Source organism: Aythya fuligula, chromosome 16 (genome assembly GCF_009819795.1).
Source record: "Aythya fuligula isolate bAytFul2 chromosome 16, bAytFul2.pri, whole genome shotgun sequence".
Taxonomy (NCBI): Eukaryota; Metazoa; Chordata; class Aves; order Anseriformes; family Anatidae; genus Aythya; species Aythya fuligula.
In genome coordinates this window covers 618,948-631,776 of record NC_045574.1, presented here as the reverse complement: position 1 = coordinate 631,776, position 12,829 = coordinate 618,948, and the positions used below count along the sequence as shown (strand labels likewise).

The following is a 12,829-nucleotide window of genomic DNA, read 5'->3' as shown; positions in this document are numbered from 1 at the left end:
TTAAATGCTGTACAATTCCGTGACTATGTTTTGTCAAAGGTATCATGGGTTACTGAAATAACTGAGAAATAGTTTCAGAATCTAACCTAACTTTTAACACACTTGATATATGCTCACGATTTTGTGTCTACAAAAAGTGTATTTGTTTTATCTCAATATTATGTGTCTGAACACATATTAAAGAAAACATATAAAAGGGAACTTCTAAAACACAAGAGCATATCACTTTTCTTTCTCTTCAACGGAACAAGTTGATATCTCATCAGGAACTGCAATACTTGGGTTCACGTTACCAGATTTTCTGCTGAAGTGGAATCCAAAAGGGAAGAAATGCAATGAATTGTTAAATAGGAGATGTCTAAATCTGTTAAGCTCCCTTATAAATAAAATCTTTTTATTCACAGTAGCTGAAATATTTCTTTGTGAAAGAGTGAGTCTTCTAGTCTGTAAACTGTAAGGGACCTTGTCTTCTGCTCTCTCTATAAAAGGCATTAGATATTCGTAGCACATTCCTAGTACACAGACTACTATAACTTGGAAAGAGTTATAACACTGGTGACCAGTGTACGGACCACACACTAAAGAGTTCGTAATACGTACACTTAAAAACTGTTTTTTACAAATTTTGAAACACAGCCATTATAAAATTATTGCAACTGAGATTTCTTTGATCTTCATCACTTAATTTTGACATTTTCATACCTATCTCTACACCCTGCTGTAAAGAGCTCCTGGAAGAATACACACACAAGTCAGTGTGGTAGAGGAAAGGAAAAGGACAGCCTCTGAGGAATTTAAACATTGTTATTCAGCTGATGTGAGAAACCTTCCTGTGTTCAGATATGGCGCATGCATTACTGAAAGATGAATACCTAATCAGGGATATTTTGAAGACGTACACATGAAATTGATCTGAATAAAACTGAAAGGTCTCTTCGGTTCTCAAAGGAGGTGACTTTCACATTAGCAATGCCACATTGACAAAATATATTTTCTTTAAGGATTTACATGTGCCCTATCTGTACTGCATTTTTGATTTTTTTTTTTTTTTTCTTTCTGTCTTTTTCTGCAAAGGACTTCTTGGTTCTGTGTATTTTAATGTCCTTTACCTAAGCTCTGTACAGTTGGAGCCATTATTAATTTATTTTCTTTCTCCATTATAGCAGTAGTATCACTTAATTAGTTTTTCCCCATTGCTAGAATAAATGCTATGGGAATCCCCTAGTCACAGTACCATTTTGCTGTTTGTTGGCAAGATCACCACTGAATTTTTTCCACCAGAATTATGCATCTTAAAATACATATATTACCAAAATTAGAATACTTATTTTGATTCAAGTGGGTCCCACTCTTGGTTTCACTCAATAAATGAAATGGACTCAAGTTGAATGGTTGAATGCTGTTTCTTTCGTTTAGGCTGCATTGAACATTTTGAAGTTGCTGTCTGAGTTGGACCAACAAACCACAGAGATGCCAAGAACAGGAAATGGACCAATGTCTGTGTGAGTGTGACCCATTGACTTACCCTTGCATTAATGGAAACCTGTAACCCTAAGATGTATTATAAACAAATAAAATATGAGGGTTTTTTTCTTTGCCAGAGAAGTTAAAATGCCAAGGGCTGTTACCTTCTTCAGAAGGATGAGAGGGTAGGTTTTATGATCAAGTTTATAATTTTCGTGTGTCATATGCAAGTTACTAAACTTAATGCGAGAGCAAGTGGTTAAAATGTAATGGCTGTGACACAGAGGAATTCTGACTTTGATTCCTCTGCTTAAACTAGTTACATATATTTATAAATAACATGACTTTTTTCAGTGTGTTTGAGTGTTACAGTAGCCTCTAGAAATCTCCTGCATGTAAACTGTAAACAATGTATAGGTTTCACAGCTTGCTCTCAGAGGAAATGTGAGGGGTTGCAAATTATTATTTTTGACTAGAAAAATAAATAAATTGTTCCGTCATTTAGATAACCAAAATGGTGGGATTAGCAAAGTGCTAACTGATTAAAAATAGAGGTCAGTTACATGTAAGCAGACTGACATCTGAACAGCAAATCCTTTGCAATAGATTTTAGAAGTGTCTTGTTTGTGGAAGTGGTGTTTTATCCCCACATGTAACAGGTGTTTCCTCATTTGTAGATGTGTGAAACAAGAAATGGAAAGTGACCCTCTTCTCAAACCGGCTAACTCAAACACTTTGGGACAAACACTGGACAGCACTGCCTAAAAAGGCTTTTGACTGGACCCAAACCTGAAAGCACCAGAGAAAATCAAATGCTTCCTATTAATGTAACCTAACTGTTTTAGAGTGCTACAGTCTTTACAACCTACTGTAGTGTCTAAATCATAACCGTTGCTTTTTCTTCAAACAGTGATAAATTTTTAGTTTCATTATGTTGTTTTGATTGAAATGACACTATAAATTTTTCATTTAAAAGTTTCTTAATTGTATCTAGAACAATAGCACAGTTTAGAAACTTTGTCTTCTGAGACTGACATGTTATCTGTGAACTAACTTGGGAAGATCATATCCATGTATGTGGTTATTTTGTTTTTATTGAAATAGCAAGTTTCACTGGAAACAAATTGTGTGCCCACCATTTTTTAAAAGTCCAATGTTTTCGCAAACCTAGCTTAATTATCCAACGGTTGAGTGAATTAAAACACTTTAGGAATTTTAAACTTTGATCATTTTTGGTTAATTTCTAGTTTTCTTGAGTGGGGGTATGGGAACTTGAATGCAACATGACTTTAAATGATCTCTGATCTATGTTTTAAAGATTATGTGTATAGATGGCACACAGCTCACTACATTACAGGATATGATCTCAATGTAGTGCATATAAAACCGCAGATTGATTTTCCTTGAGTGCTTTATACTGTTTAATTACATCTCCATGTAGGGCTGAAAAAAATTACCTATGTTTATATATAAACTGTGTTGCTTTTGATGTTGTGTTATTGCGCACTGAACTGTGCGCAATAAAGTTTTTGCATATGGTCCAGGTAAAGCACGATAGCCTTGCAAGTTAAGTACTGCTTCAGTTCATTGTTTACGCTGGAATTTTTTCTCCCCATGGAATGTAAGTAAAACGTAGTGTTTGTCACCAATAAATGGTAATACTAAATTTTTTGGTTAATTTATTCTTGTATGCCACTACAGGGGCTGCTTTTTTATAGGATTTGTAATGCTTGTGATATAGTACGGGCGGTATTGTAAAGCTATGGAGTAACTGTACAATGGTTATCAACTACATATAAATAATTACTATTTAGTAATGTGGAGAATGTGAAAAATTGGCAAGGTCAAGGAAATTCAAAAGTAACGTGGGTACATTTTGTTATTTGTGCCACAGTGTGTTAGTGCAGCTGTATTAATGGGAGCTTAAACTAATGTTATGATCATGAAAAGAAACCTGGCACAACAGGTTGGAATGATTTCAAAGTTTAAGTCTCTACTTTTAAGTTTCCTTGTTTGCTTGTAACTTGAGTCATAACCTTGCCTTGCACCTAGTAATTTTTGGGAGGTAGTACTTTAAAAGTGAAACAAAACTTTCCTTCTAGCAACAAAAACTGGCACCGTAGACTGACCCATGGCAGTGTGTCATTTGGATGTGAACTACATTCAGTGTGTACTTAACTGGTAATCTGTAGCAACACTTCCTAAACACTTATTTGCAGTGCGTGTAGTAACTCTTGTCATAAAAAGCTGTTACTGCACATGCTATGTCTTAAAGCTAAATGTCTTGGCCATTTTATTTGCATTATCGAAAGCAATTGGGCCACACTAACTGCATACCAAATTTTATTGAATCAAGTTGGGTTTGCTCATTTTAAGTGCAAAAAACATTGTAAAGTTGTGTTTGTTTGGTTTTTTTTTTTTTACATTTGTAGAACTAAAATGCTGTACATTTAAAAATTAAAACAAACTTGCTAGGCTGAGGCTTTGTATTGCAAATTCTTACAACTTAGAAACTACTTACCAATTAACATTGGAAAACAGCTATCACATTGGTAGTAGTGTAAACGGTCTGCCTATGTTTAGCTGCTGCAACTTAGAGTTTTCTCTTTGAATGGAACTTCTAGCTTTTTTGCAGCATTAATTTGCTGATAATGCTATGTTTCATGTGAACATTAAGGTACTTTGCAATAGATGCTTCTGTTTCTATGCTCTTAAATGCATTCTTCATCTTCGAGGTGCTATGTAAGAGAAGGTTCTTTTGTCAAAGACCTTGAAATAAGAGCCACATGATGGAAGACTTCAGGTCTCTGTGGATTCTAGGTAACCCAAAGTGAGTTCTAGATAAGTGTGTTTTCTCTAGAGCACTACAATCATTTTTATTATTGTTTCGTTTTGTTTTGTTTCTATTGGCTCCTCTGTGCTTTGTGCAGCAAAGACTAGGAAGAATGATTACATACTATATGTAATCACCCAAAGGTTTTGTATTATGCTTTAGTTCAACTGATACTAGAGTGTTCCACAAAGGAGTATAATGTGAAGTATAATGTATTATACTGCAATTATTCTGAGGCAAATGTGAAAAACCCTGACTGCAGTAATCTAGCAGGCTAGTACTGGTATAAAGATTACATTTCTGAGTACTAGCAAAGTGCTGTCTGCAAGACACCTCACCTTTTTAGATTATTTCTTTGAACTTTTTACTTTCAGTTTGGGATCTTTAAGAAACCTTTTGACTGCAACAGAATTTGCTGGAGCTTCTGAATGTGTACATTAGCTTGGCTTCTATGTACACGCTTGCAGTCTTACTGTTCAGAAATGATCCCATTATAAAAACAAAAAATGTAAGGTTTATTCTAAAATGACTTTGTAATCAGATTTTCATTGGTTAGGGTTGTTTTCCCTTGGTCCCTTCAGTGTACTTCCTGTTACCTTATTTGATTCTGCTTAAGTTGCCACAAACTTTAGTAAATGAATGCATTTCCCCCTATGTTTCTCTGAAAACATTTGGCAACATGACACTACTAATCTGAGTGTTCCAGAATCTACTGTATATTTAATGAGTTGTGAAATTTTGCACTCATAATACTGTTCCAGTTCAGCTACAGAGAACATCCCTTTAAAATTACGTTTAAATGGGAATAAGGATGACCAAGTAGTTAGTAGGATACATCAGATTTGTAACTGTTTTGCTAATTATTGAGATAGTGACCTTGTTTCTTCTCAGAATTTACCATGTCATTTCAGCCTCTTAAATCATATAGCCAGCGTTTTGCAAATAGAGAGCTGCCCCTAAGCCACTGTCTCCAAGTGCAGAGGAAGGAGGTTTAATTCTGAGGGGTTTCCAGTAACTTCTATAATTGAGGGTGATTCCTGAGGAGAGAGACTACTGGATGATAGGAGAGGTCACGTGGCAGAATAAGCCACTGAATTTCAGTCCATTTCAGTCTAGTTCATTTGGACCTTTTTTAATGCCTATCCATCCTACTTCAAAAACATGCAGAGCATACCAAGCTCTAAAGTAGCAGCTCAGAACTCTGGAAAACAGATCCTGGAAATATTTTTGTTAAATTTCCAGTAGTTCAGCTTGTAAATAAAATCAGCAAAGAGAGTGTAGGCAGTATATTTTCCTTCACCAAAGAAAATGTCCTATCTGCGTGTACTCCCTCACTTTGATGGACTCTGGTCATTAGGTTCTTATTCTCCGGTATTCTCTGGTATAGGAAGGAAAGCATTCATTACTGCTTTCTACAATTTTAAAGCCTTAAGCCTTTGTGTCTAAATTCTAATGTCTAAATTCTAGCAGCTTTTGCATTGCTTTTCTTAAAGCCTTTTCTTATTATTACTAGTATACATACAGCTGCACTTATTAATGGCTCTTGTCAAAAGAGCGATACCATGCCACAATTTTTTTTGAAAGGATGCAGTCAAATGTCCCATTTCAATGCCGTGTATAAGATCCCAAGAAGTGGCTTTGTAGATGTGCTGCATATAAAACTTTAACAAATGAAACCTTTTCCAGCGCTGTGTTATCAAGCTTAACAACTGCTGCATAAGTTTTCTATTTTAAGTAACAGGTTGCATGCTAAAGATGATGTATAAGAAGGGTAGTTGGGTAGTCCATGTTTATTCAAGGATTTTGGACTTTTATGTGCTTTCTTGAATGGGTCAGTTTGTTATGCTTGAGATGAAAAACTGCAACACTTAAAGGTGAATAATAAAAATTGGTCAGGGAATATTTTAAGCAAAATATTTGTTAGTAGGAAATCCTGACTTCCCAATGGAAGAAACATGATTTTTCATGATCTCCATCCTGAAACTAAGAACGATGGATCTTAAAGAAAAGAAGTATCTGTGCAAAATTTAGTTTTGGGAATGCTGACCTGTAGGATACCTAGAATGTGCCTACAGAATGAGCAGCAGCCCAGATTCACTGTGATACATGTTTGTTCCATGATACTAAAATACATTCCCATACCTTGAATTGCATTTAAAATGGAATTTTGTTTTGCAGTCAGTTCTAACTGTAATGACAATGCTGTTGCTGAAGCTCTTATACTGGCTCACCTTGTGTCAAATAGACTTTTTTTTTTTTTTGATTAGACAGCTGGTATTTCCTTGAGATAAATCCTGTCTGACTCAGCTGGGGAATCTGCAGTTAGCAAGGTAGCTGTTTGGCTGGAGAATTGAGAACATTAATTTTAGTAACATACATCAGGGTTAAATGTAGCCGTATGTAGAAATCTACTGCAATTATTCTCTTACCTGAGGATCAAATCAAAATAGTGTTTTAACTTACTGGCCAAAGTTTAAAATAGGATTTTTATTCTGATTCAATGTATAAAGACAAATGGTCGAGGTTCCAGAAGTGCCTAACTGCAGGAAAGGGATACGATGCGTATGTATCACTTCACATAATCTTCTTGTTTTGTGAAGTGACCACATAATTGTTTGGTTTGTCTGCAGATAGAAACCAACAGAACAAGCATAAATCAATGTAATAGCTTCCTTAAGGGCTTCTATATTTAAGTAGTTTTATATAGATGATTCCTCTGTTTAAGTTCAGATGAAGAAATACTGCTCCAGAGGTAGTTACCAATCTGGAAATACTCAACTTCATCTTTGTGGTTGTGACATGCTGTATTGCTACCCTTTATCTGCTGATCGGATTCATATACTTTTTTAATACCCAGGAACTTCTGAGCAAGAACCTGAACATCCCATGGAAGGAGGCTGGGGAAAATTAAGTTGTTAAAGCAAATTAAAATCTCTAGGATATTAATTTAATCTCTGGATTAGAACTGAATAAAATCATACAGATGGTGAATACTTATCCAAGAGTTTATTTTATTCTCAGACAAATGATTTTGTGTACCACTAGCAGTATTCTAATGTAATAAATTGTATTCAACTAGAAATGAAAAAAATAGTGTTTTTAAACTGTATTCCTTCTCCCATTTTGAATTTCAATGTTTTAGCAACCTGCTGTAAGGTGTTTAAATTTTTGAATATCCAATGTTAACGACACCAAAAAATATTCTCGACAGAGTATGTTTCAGTAGTACCATTCTAAGCTACCATTCTTTCATTCTTCACTATTTCTAACCAGAAAATACGTTTCAATGTTTAAATGCCTTTTTTCCCCTCCTTCTCTTTTATTTTTTTTAAGAGAAGGCAGATCAAATGCTCCTTAAAGAGGCAATCCTAGCCACATGTTAAAGGGACAAAACCTCTGGTATTTTTCATGTCCAAGTCCAAATGCAAAAGCCATTTGGGTATGACTGGGCATCACAACAGACACCAGCTCCTACTCCATATTTTATCATGGGTGCAATTTCCCAAGTTGCTGTACTTAAAATTGCAACAAAGTACATCACAGTAAGGATATACTGCTAATTAGCGCTCATTGTTGCTTTCACACAGCAGCTTGGTTTTAATGGAGAGAAGACTATTTAGCTCTTGCCAAGAAAAAACAATTGGGAAACAAAGGTATCATTGCAAAAATAAATAAATAAATCAGTAGTTTTTGGTAAGGGGGATTCAGTGAAACAGTCCTACACGCTGTGTTTGCATAAAATGTTTGTCTAGTCCTTTTAAAGCTAAGTAGATACTGAAGAGCTTATGTATTAAAATGTTAAGTCACAAAGTTATTTTAATTATGAAAGTGGACAAAAATTTGAAAATGTGCTACTACAAATTCACAAAGGCTAAATACATTTAAATAATTGCCTCTTCTAAGCATTATTAGCAATAACTGTGTTGTGCTTTCTCTTGTACTGTGTAAGTTGAATAGTCTTGTAATGTGTTCTTGTACACTCTTTCAACATTGCAGTTGAAAAACCTGTCCCATGTAAATGGACCAGCAACACTCAGTTCAATTTTTGCAAGATGAAAGTGTTCACACTCTTCTCTAAAGTCACTTTCAAGTTAACACCATATTGCTCCATAATTTCCTTTTTTTTTTTTGCTCCATATCTTTGACAGAGCAGTCTCTTTCATCAATGCCTATGTAAAATTCATTTGCTAATAATAAAAGAGCCATCAAAGCTACATTTTTCTCAAAAAATTATTCCTTTAGCCAAAAATATTACTAGTATCATTAGAAATTGCTGTGTCCTCAGTGCAAAGCTGTTAACAAGGCAGCTGCTCATCTAACAGGCATTTACTGTTTCCACTCTTTAAATGGTTTCTCTGAGCTTGGAAAAATTAAAATGTTTTGATCAATTTTAAGGCTGAACCTGAACAAATAATAGAATATCCCAAGTTGGAAGGGACCCATAAGGATCATCCTTAAAGATCATAAATGAATTAGATCAGCGTTAAACCCAGTCTTGCAAGGCGGAGTGCTCAGGCTTACTCTAAGACTTGCTGTAACCCTAAAATACCACAGCGTCTTTGGGAAGATTTGTGGTCATCAGAAAATCAAGGTTGGCATTTCTCCATGTAAGTGTTTTGTGTCCCTGGTGATCAATAGCTGCTGACCTTTTAATCTGCTACCACAAACAGGTCTGAGGTTCCTACTACAGTCACAATGGGGTTGTGATCCATTTCTATCATTTTGGGAAGGAAACTGTTGACAATCTATAGGAAGAAAAAAAAAATAAACTTCATTTATGTGCAAAAGATTTCTATTAAACTGGCAAATTTCAGTGTGTCTCGTTTTTGGGTCTCTTGCTGAAATTCAGTTGGGCTACTCATGGTCTTCATTTATTTCTAGTTTTAGCTACAGGCTAGAAATTGTCTGGCTCCACAATCAAAACTATGGTGGTTTCTTTCATACTGACCCTTTATACGTTCTATGAATTTTGTGTGTTTGGATTTTTTCATACTTCCAAAAGGCCAGTGTGTATGATTTGGCAGATGCTCAGATTTTTTCAATACCCTGTCAGTGTGCTGACTGTTATATTTTGATTTTCATAGTGCTGAACAGGGAAGTTGCTGACCCAATGGAGTTTTCATGAAATTCTTGATGCAGTTTTTTTTTTTTTCTACCACAAAATTTCATGCTGGAAAATCATAATTTATCAGAAAATTTGTGAATATCAAAGGCATCTGGTGCTAGCATTTTAGTGTAGGTTATTAGGTTGGGAAGTCAGAGGTTGCATCCCAATTAAAATTTGTATTTTTTTCATATCCAGTTCAGATTTAAAAAGCAGAACAAAACAATGTAGCAGATATTGGCATATGAAATATTTAGATAATTCCATTAATTTAATAAAGTTTGTTTTTTTTTAGCAATTCAGAAGTATTTTTTTATTCATCAAGTTTTCCCTCCTCTGGACACTAAAGAAAACAATGACTGTGTGCATGCCATTACTCAGTGTTTCCGTGTAGAAGTCAAAGACATGCCTGTGAAGGCTGCCATATGATATAAAAGCGTTCTTCAGAAGTCAAGTGCTGTTTAAAAATAAATAAAAGGAAAAAAAAAACATGTGACTAGCTGCCTTTTAGCCATCACTTTAGTTTTGGCCACTCCTAGTAAGGTTTGACAATGCAATTGCTCCTGCATGAGTCTTACTGGTGGCGCTGAAATAATTGAAAGGCAAACAGGACACAAGACTACGGAGGCACAACTGTTGCCTTTGGATGCAATGAGCAAGCACCCTGCGTGAGAGCAGTGTGTGCTGTCCTTTGGGAGATGCGTCTCGTTAGCCAAAGTCTGTGAAGCAAAGCTTCCACAGGCTGGCTGCTCTGGCCAACAGTGGGCTATGGAAGTGATTCCTGTGCAGGTAAAACACAAGGAGAATTGTGATTTATATTATGACTTCTTTTTTTTTTTTTTTTTTTTTGCCACCAGTTGAGGAACTTTCATGAGTCTTGGATACAAAGAGCCCTGAGTTAAAGAATTCATCTAGCTAATGAGTTTTTTTGACATTTTTCTGCCAAAGGGAATAAAAAACTGACATCAAATAAATTTGACACTAAGCTTGATTTCAGCTGCTTAACAGCCCAGACCTTCCCATTTTTCCTTCCCTGCCAAGCTAGGGAACACAAATCACATTTACAGTTCCTTTTGAATCGTACATGTGATGTGGGCTTGCACTATACTGTAACAAGATTAGTTTTCCTGGTAATCTTCTTAAAATATCCATCCCATGATTGTCTTTTCATTTCCTGGTGTTCTGGAACTTGGATTAATGGGATTTAAATTTATTCCACAAGTCTTGTTTGATAAGCTGTTTTCTACAATTAGTTGTCTATGAACACATTTCATTTGGAAAGAGCATTTTTGTGGCAGCTGAATTACACATTGTTATGCCAAATGTGCTATACAATACCTACAAATGTATGCACAGTATGGATGCCTGTAGATACTACTAGACAAGATTAATAAAACAATACAGGTTTACTTGTTTCAGAATGTTTAAAGTATCTCATATGGCTTTTTGAAGCAGAATTGCAGAGCTTTGGACATGCTTGCAAATTAGCTGACCAATTTACTACATATCTTTTATTGTTTTCATCACATTTCAAGCACCATCCTTAAACTACCCCTTCCACTGATCCCAGAAGACATATTTATCATGCAGTAAGTTTGATCTGGTTCCCTTGCCACAGAATCCCTTTTCAGTTAGCAGAAGTTTGATATCAAATTAACAGTTTGCTTAAGCAAGGATATTAAAAGTCACACAGGATTAACACTAAATACAATTTAGAGTATGTGACTGAACAGCTCTGCCTGGTATCTTGTTGTAACCAATGTGTATTTTACAAACAGAAAAAAAAAAAATTAGTCACGGAACACGATTTAGAGCTAGTCTTGCCAAGAGCTCAGTATTGCAGAATTGATTGTTCAGCTCTTATATTTAGCTCAAAAGACTACCCTGCAGATGTAAGAAGCATATGGATTTATGCCTCCCCCTGCCTGTCCCCTCTGCCTCAAACTTTTGACTTCATTTCAATCTCCTCTCCTTAGTTGCTCTCATTTTAGCAACAAATTCCCATCTTCCCGAGGAGGTGCTGTAAGGCGGGTGGAAGCTGTGGAACATTTTGAAGTGACCTGGTGGCACCCCCTGCTCTACAGTGACCATTGGTGGGGGACAAAACACTGCTTGGGTGAACCTTCTGACCACAAATAGATGCATACACTCTGCAAGAGTGTAGGTTGCTAAAAAATACCTTTAATGTATAAGCAGGGATGCCATGTGGCACATACCCACTAGATATGGATAACTGGATTCACAGCTCATTACCAAAGTAAAGTTAGAGCTTTAAGATCAATGTACACAGCAGTGCCTGGGTTACAAAGCCAGGCTGCTTTCATTCAACACACATCCTTTTTTTTTATTATTATTATTTTTTTCTCTCCTTTCAATACATTACTCAGTAGCAAAATATTTAATGGAAACTATCTTGTCTATCTACAGCCACCTAAAGGCAAACTAACTGCTACGCCACGCATTCCCCAAGCTGTGGTACAAGTCCTCTCAGTGCCACTGCTGACCAGGAACCTGGCAGAGCAGTCAAGGGACCTGAGGTGGTGTAAGCACAGTACTTGGATTTAACACAAGTACAATACAGTTTGGGAGCTCCTGTTCCGAATTCAGACTTGCCGGCAGGTTTGATGTTGCCTCTCCGCTTGCACGTACCTACGGGCAAGTCACTGCACACCCGGCGCTGGCTGCAGCGCGAAATGGCGGCCAGGCCCCTTCACACCTCACGCCACCTCCATCCTCGGCCTCTTAGCACCCCGGAGCGGGGAACAAGCGATCGCTTCCCCTGCGCCTCGCCAGGCCGCAAGCAGGACCCACGGCCAATCCGAGCCGACTTGTGGAAGCAGAGGCACGGCCCGGAGAGCGACAGGCGCGGGCAACACCTCCCGACATGGCGGCGGCTCCGCCTTCCCGCCTCCGTGCGGGCGGGCCCGGGGCGGGCCCCGGCGGCCCCATAAAGCCGAGTGCGCGGGGCTGGGCGCCCTCTTGCTCCCGCGTGGCTGAGGTAAGGTGGGTTCTTGGATCCTGAGGGGTGAGCGGTGAGGGGGGATTTCTCGCTCAGCCGTATGCCCCCTGCTCGGCCGGGCTCCTGCTCGTGCCGCCTCGCTGCCCCCTGCTGAGGTGGCGGCATGGCCGCCCCTTCCCGACCCCGTCCCTGGGGGGTTTTCTCTCTGATCGCTTCCCCGTCTGGTGTCCCCGTCTCCGTGCTGGGGGTCCCGGCCTGGGCTCCTCTGGTCCCCGTGGAGCTCCCTGGGGAGGTGGGAGCGCGGCCGTATCACACCCCAGGGACTTGCTGGTGTCGGTGATGACTGAACTTTTTTCCCCATCAGAGCGACAGTGTTGAGTTGTCACTGCTCTAGCCAGGCCTTGTCTGATGCACCAGCAAGGGCAGAGCTGTTGTGTATGCTGGCCTCGTGGGGCTGGGTGCTGACTGC

General features: G+C 37.9%; 1 protein-coding gene and 1 non-coding gene across 7 annotated transcripts in view; both read left to right on the top strand.

The window, feature by feature from the left end:
* Positions 1 to 9,110, top strand: part of STAU1 (staufen double-stranded RNA binding protein 1) — a 36,885-nt gene extending 27,775 nt beyond the window's left edge. For 3 of the 6 annotated variants that reach the window (XM_032198063.1, XM_032198064.1, XM_032198062.1), the window contains 3 exons: positions 1,417 to 1,502; positions 1,602 to 1,649; positions 2,142 to 9,110. In XM_032198063.1, coding sequence (XP_032053954.1) covers positions 1,417 to 1,502; positions 1,602 to 1,649; positions 2,142 to 2,229 — 222 coding nt within the window. In that variant the 3' untranslated portion in view covers positions 2,230 to 9,110. The remainder of the gene's footprint in view (positions 1 to 1,416; positions 1,503 to 1,601; positions 1,650 to 2,141) is intronic. The other 3 variants (XM_032198066.1, XM_032198065.1, XM_032198067.1) reach the window with 2 other exon arrangements.
* A 3,576-nt stretch (positions 9,111 to 12,686) lies between these two features.
* LOC116495937 lies at positions 12,687 to 12,778 on the top strand. Its single transcript, XR_004253979.1, has one exon. It is a non-coding gene; the product is annotated as a small nucleolar SNORD12/SNORD106 (small nucleolar RNA).
* The last annotated feature ends 51 nt before the right edge of the window (positions 12,779 to 12,829 follow it).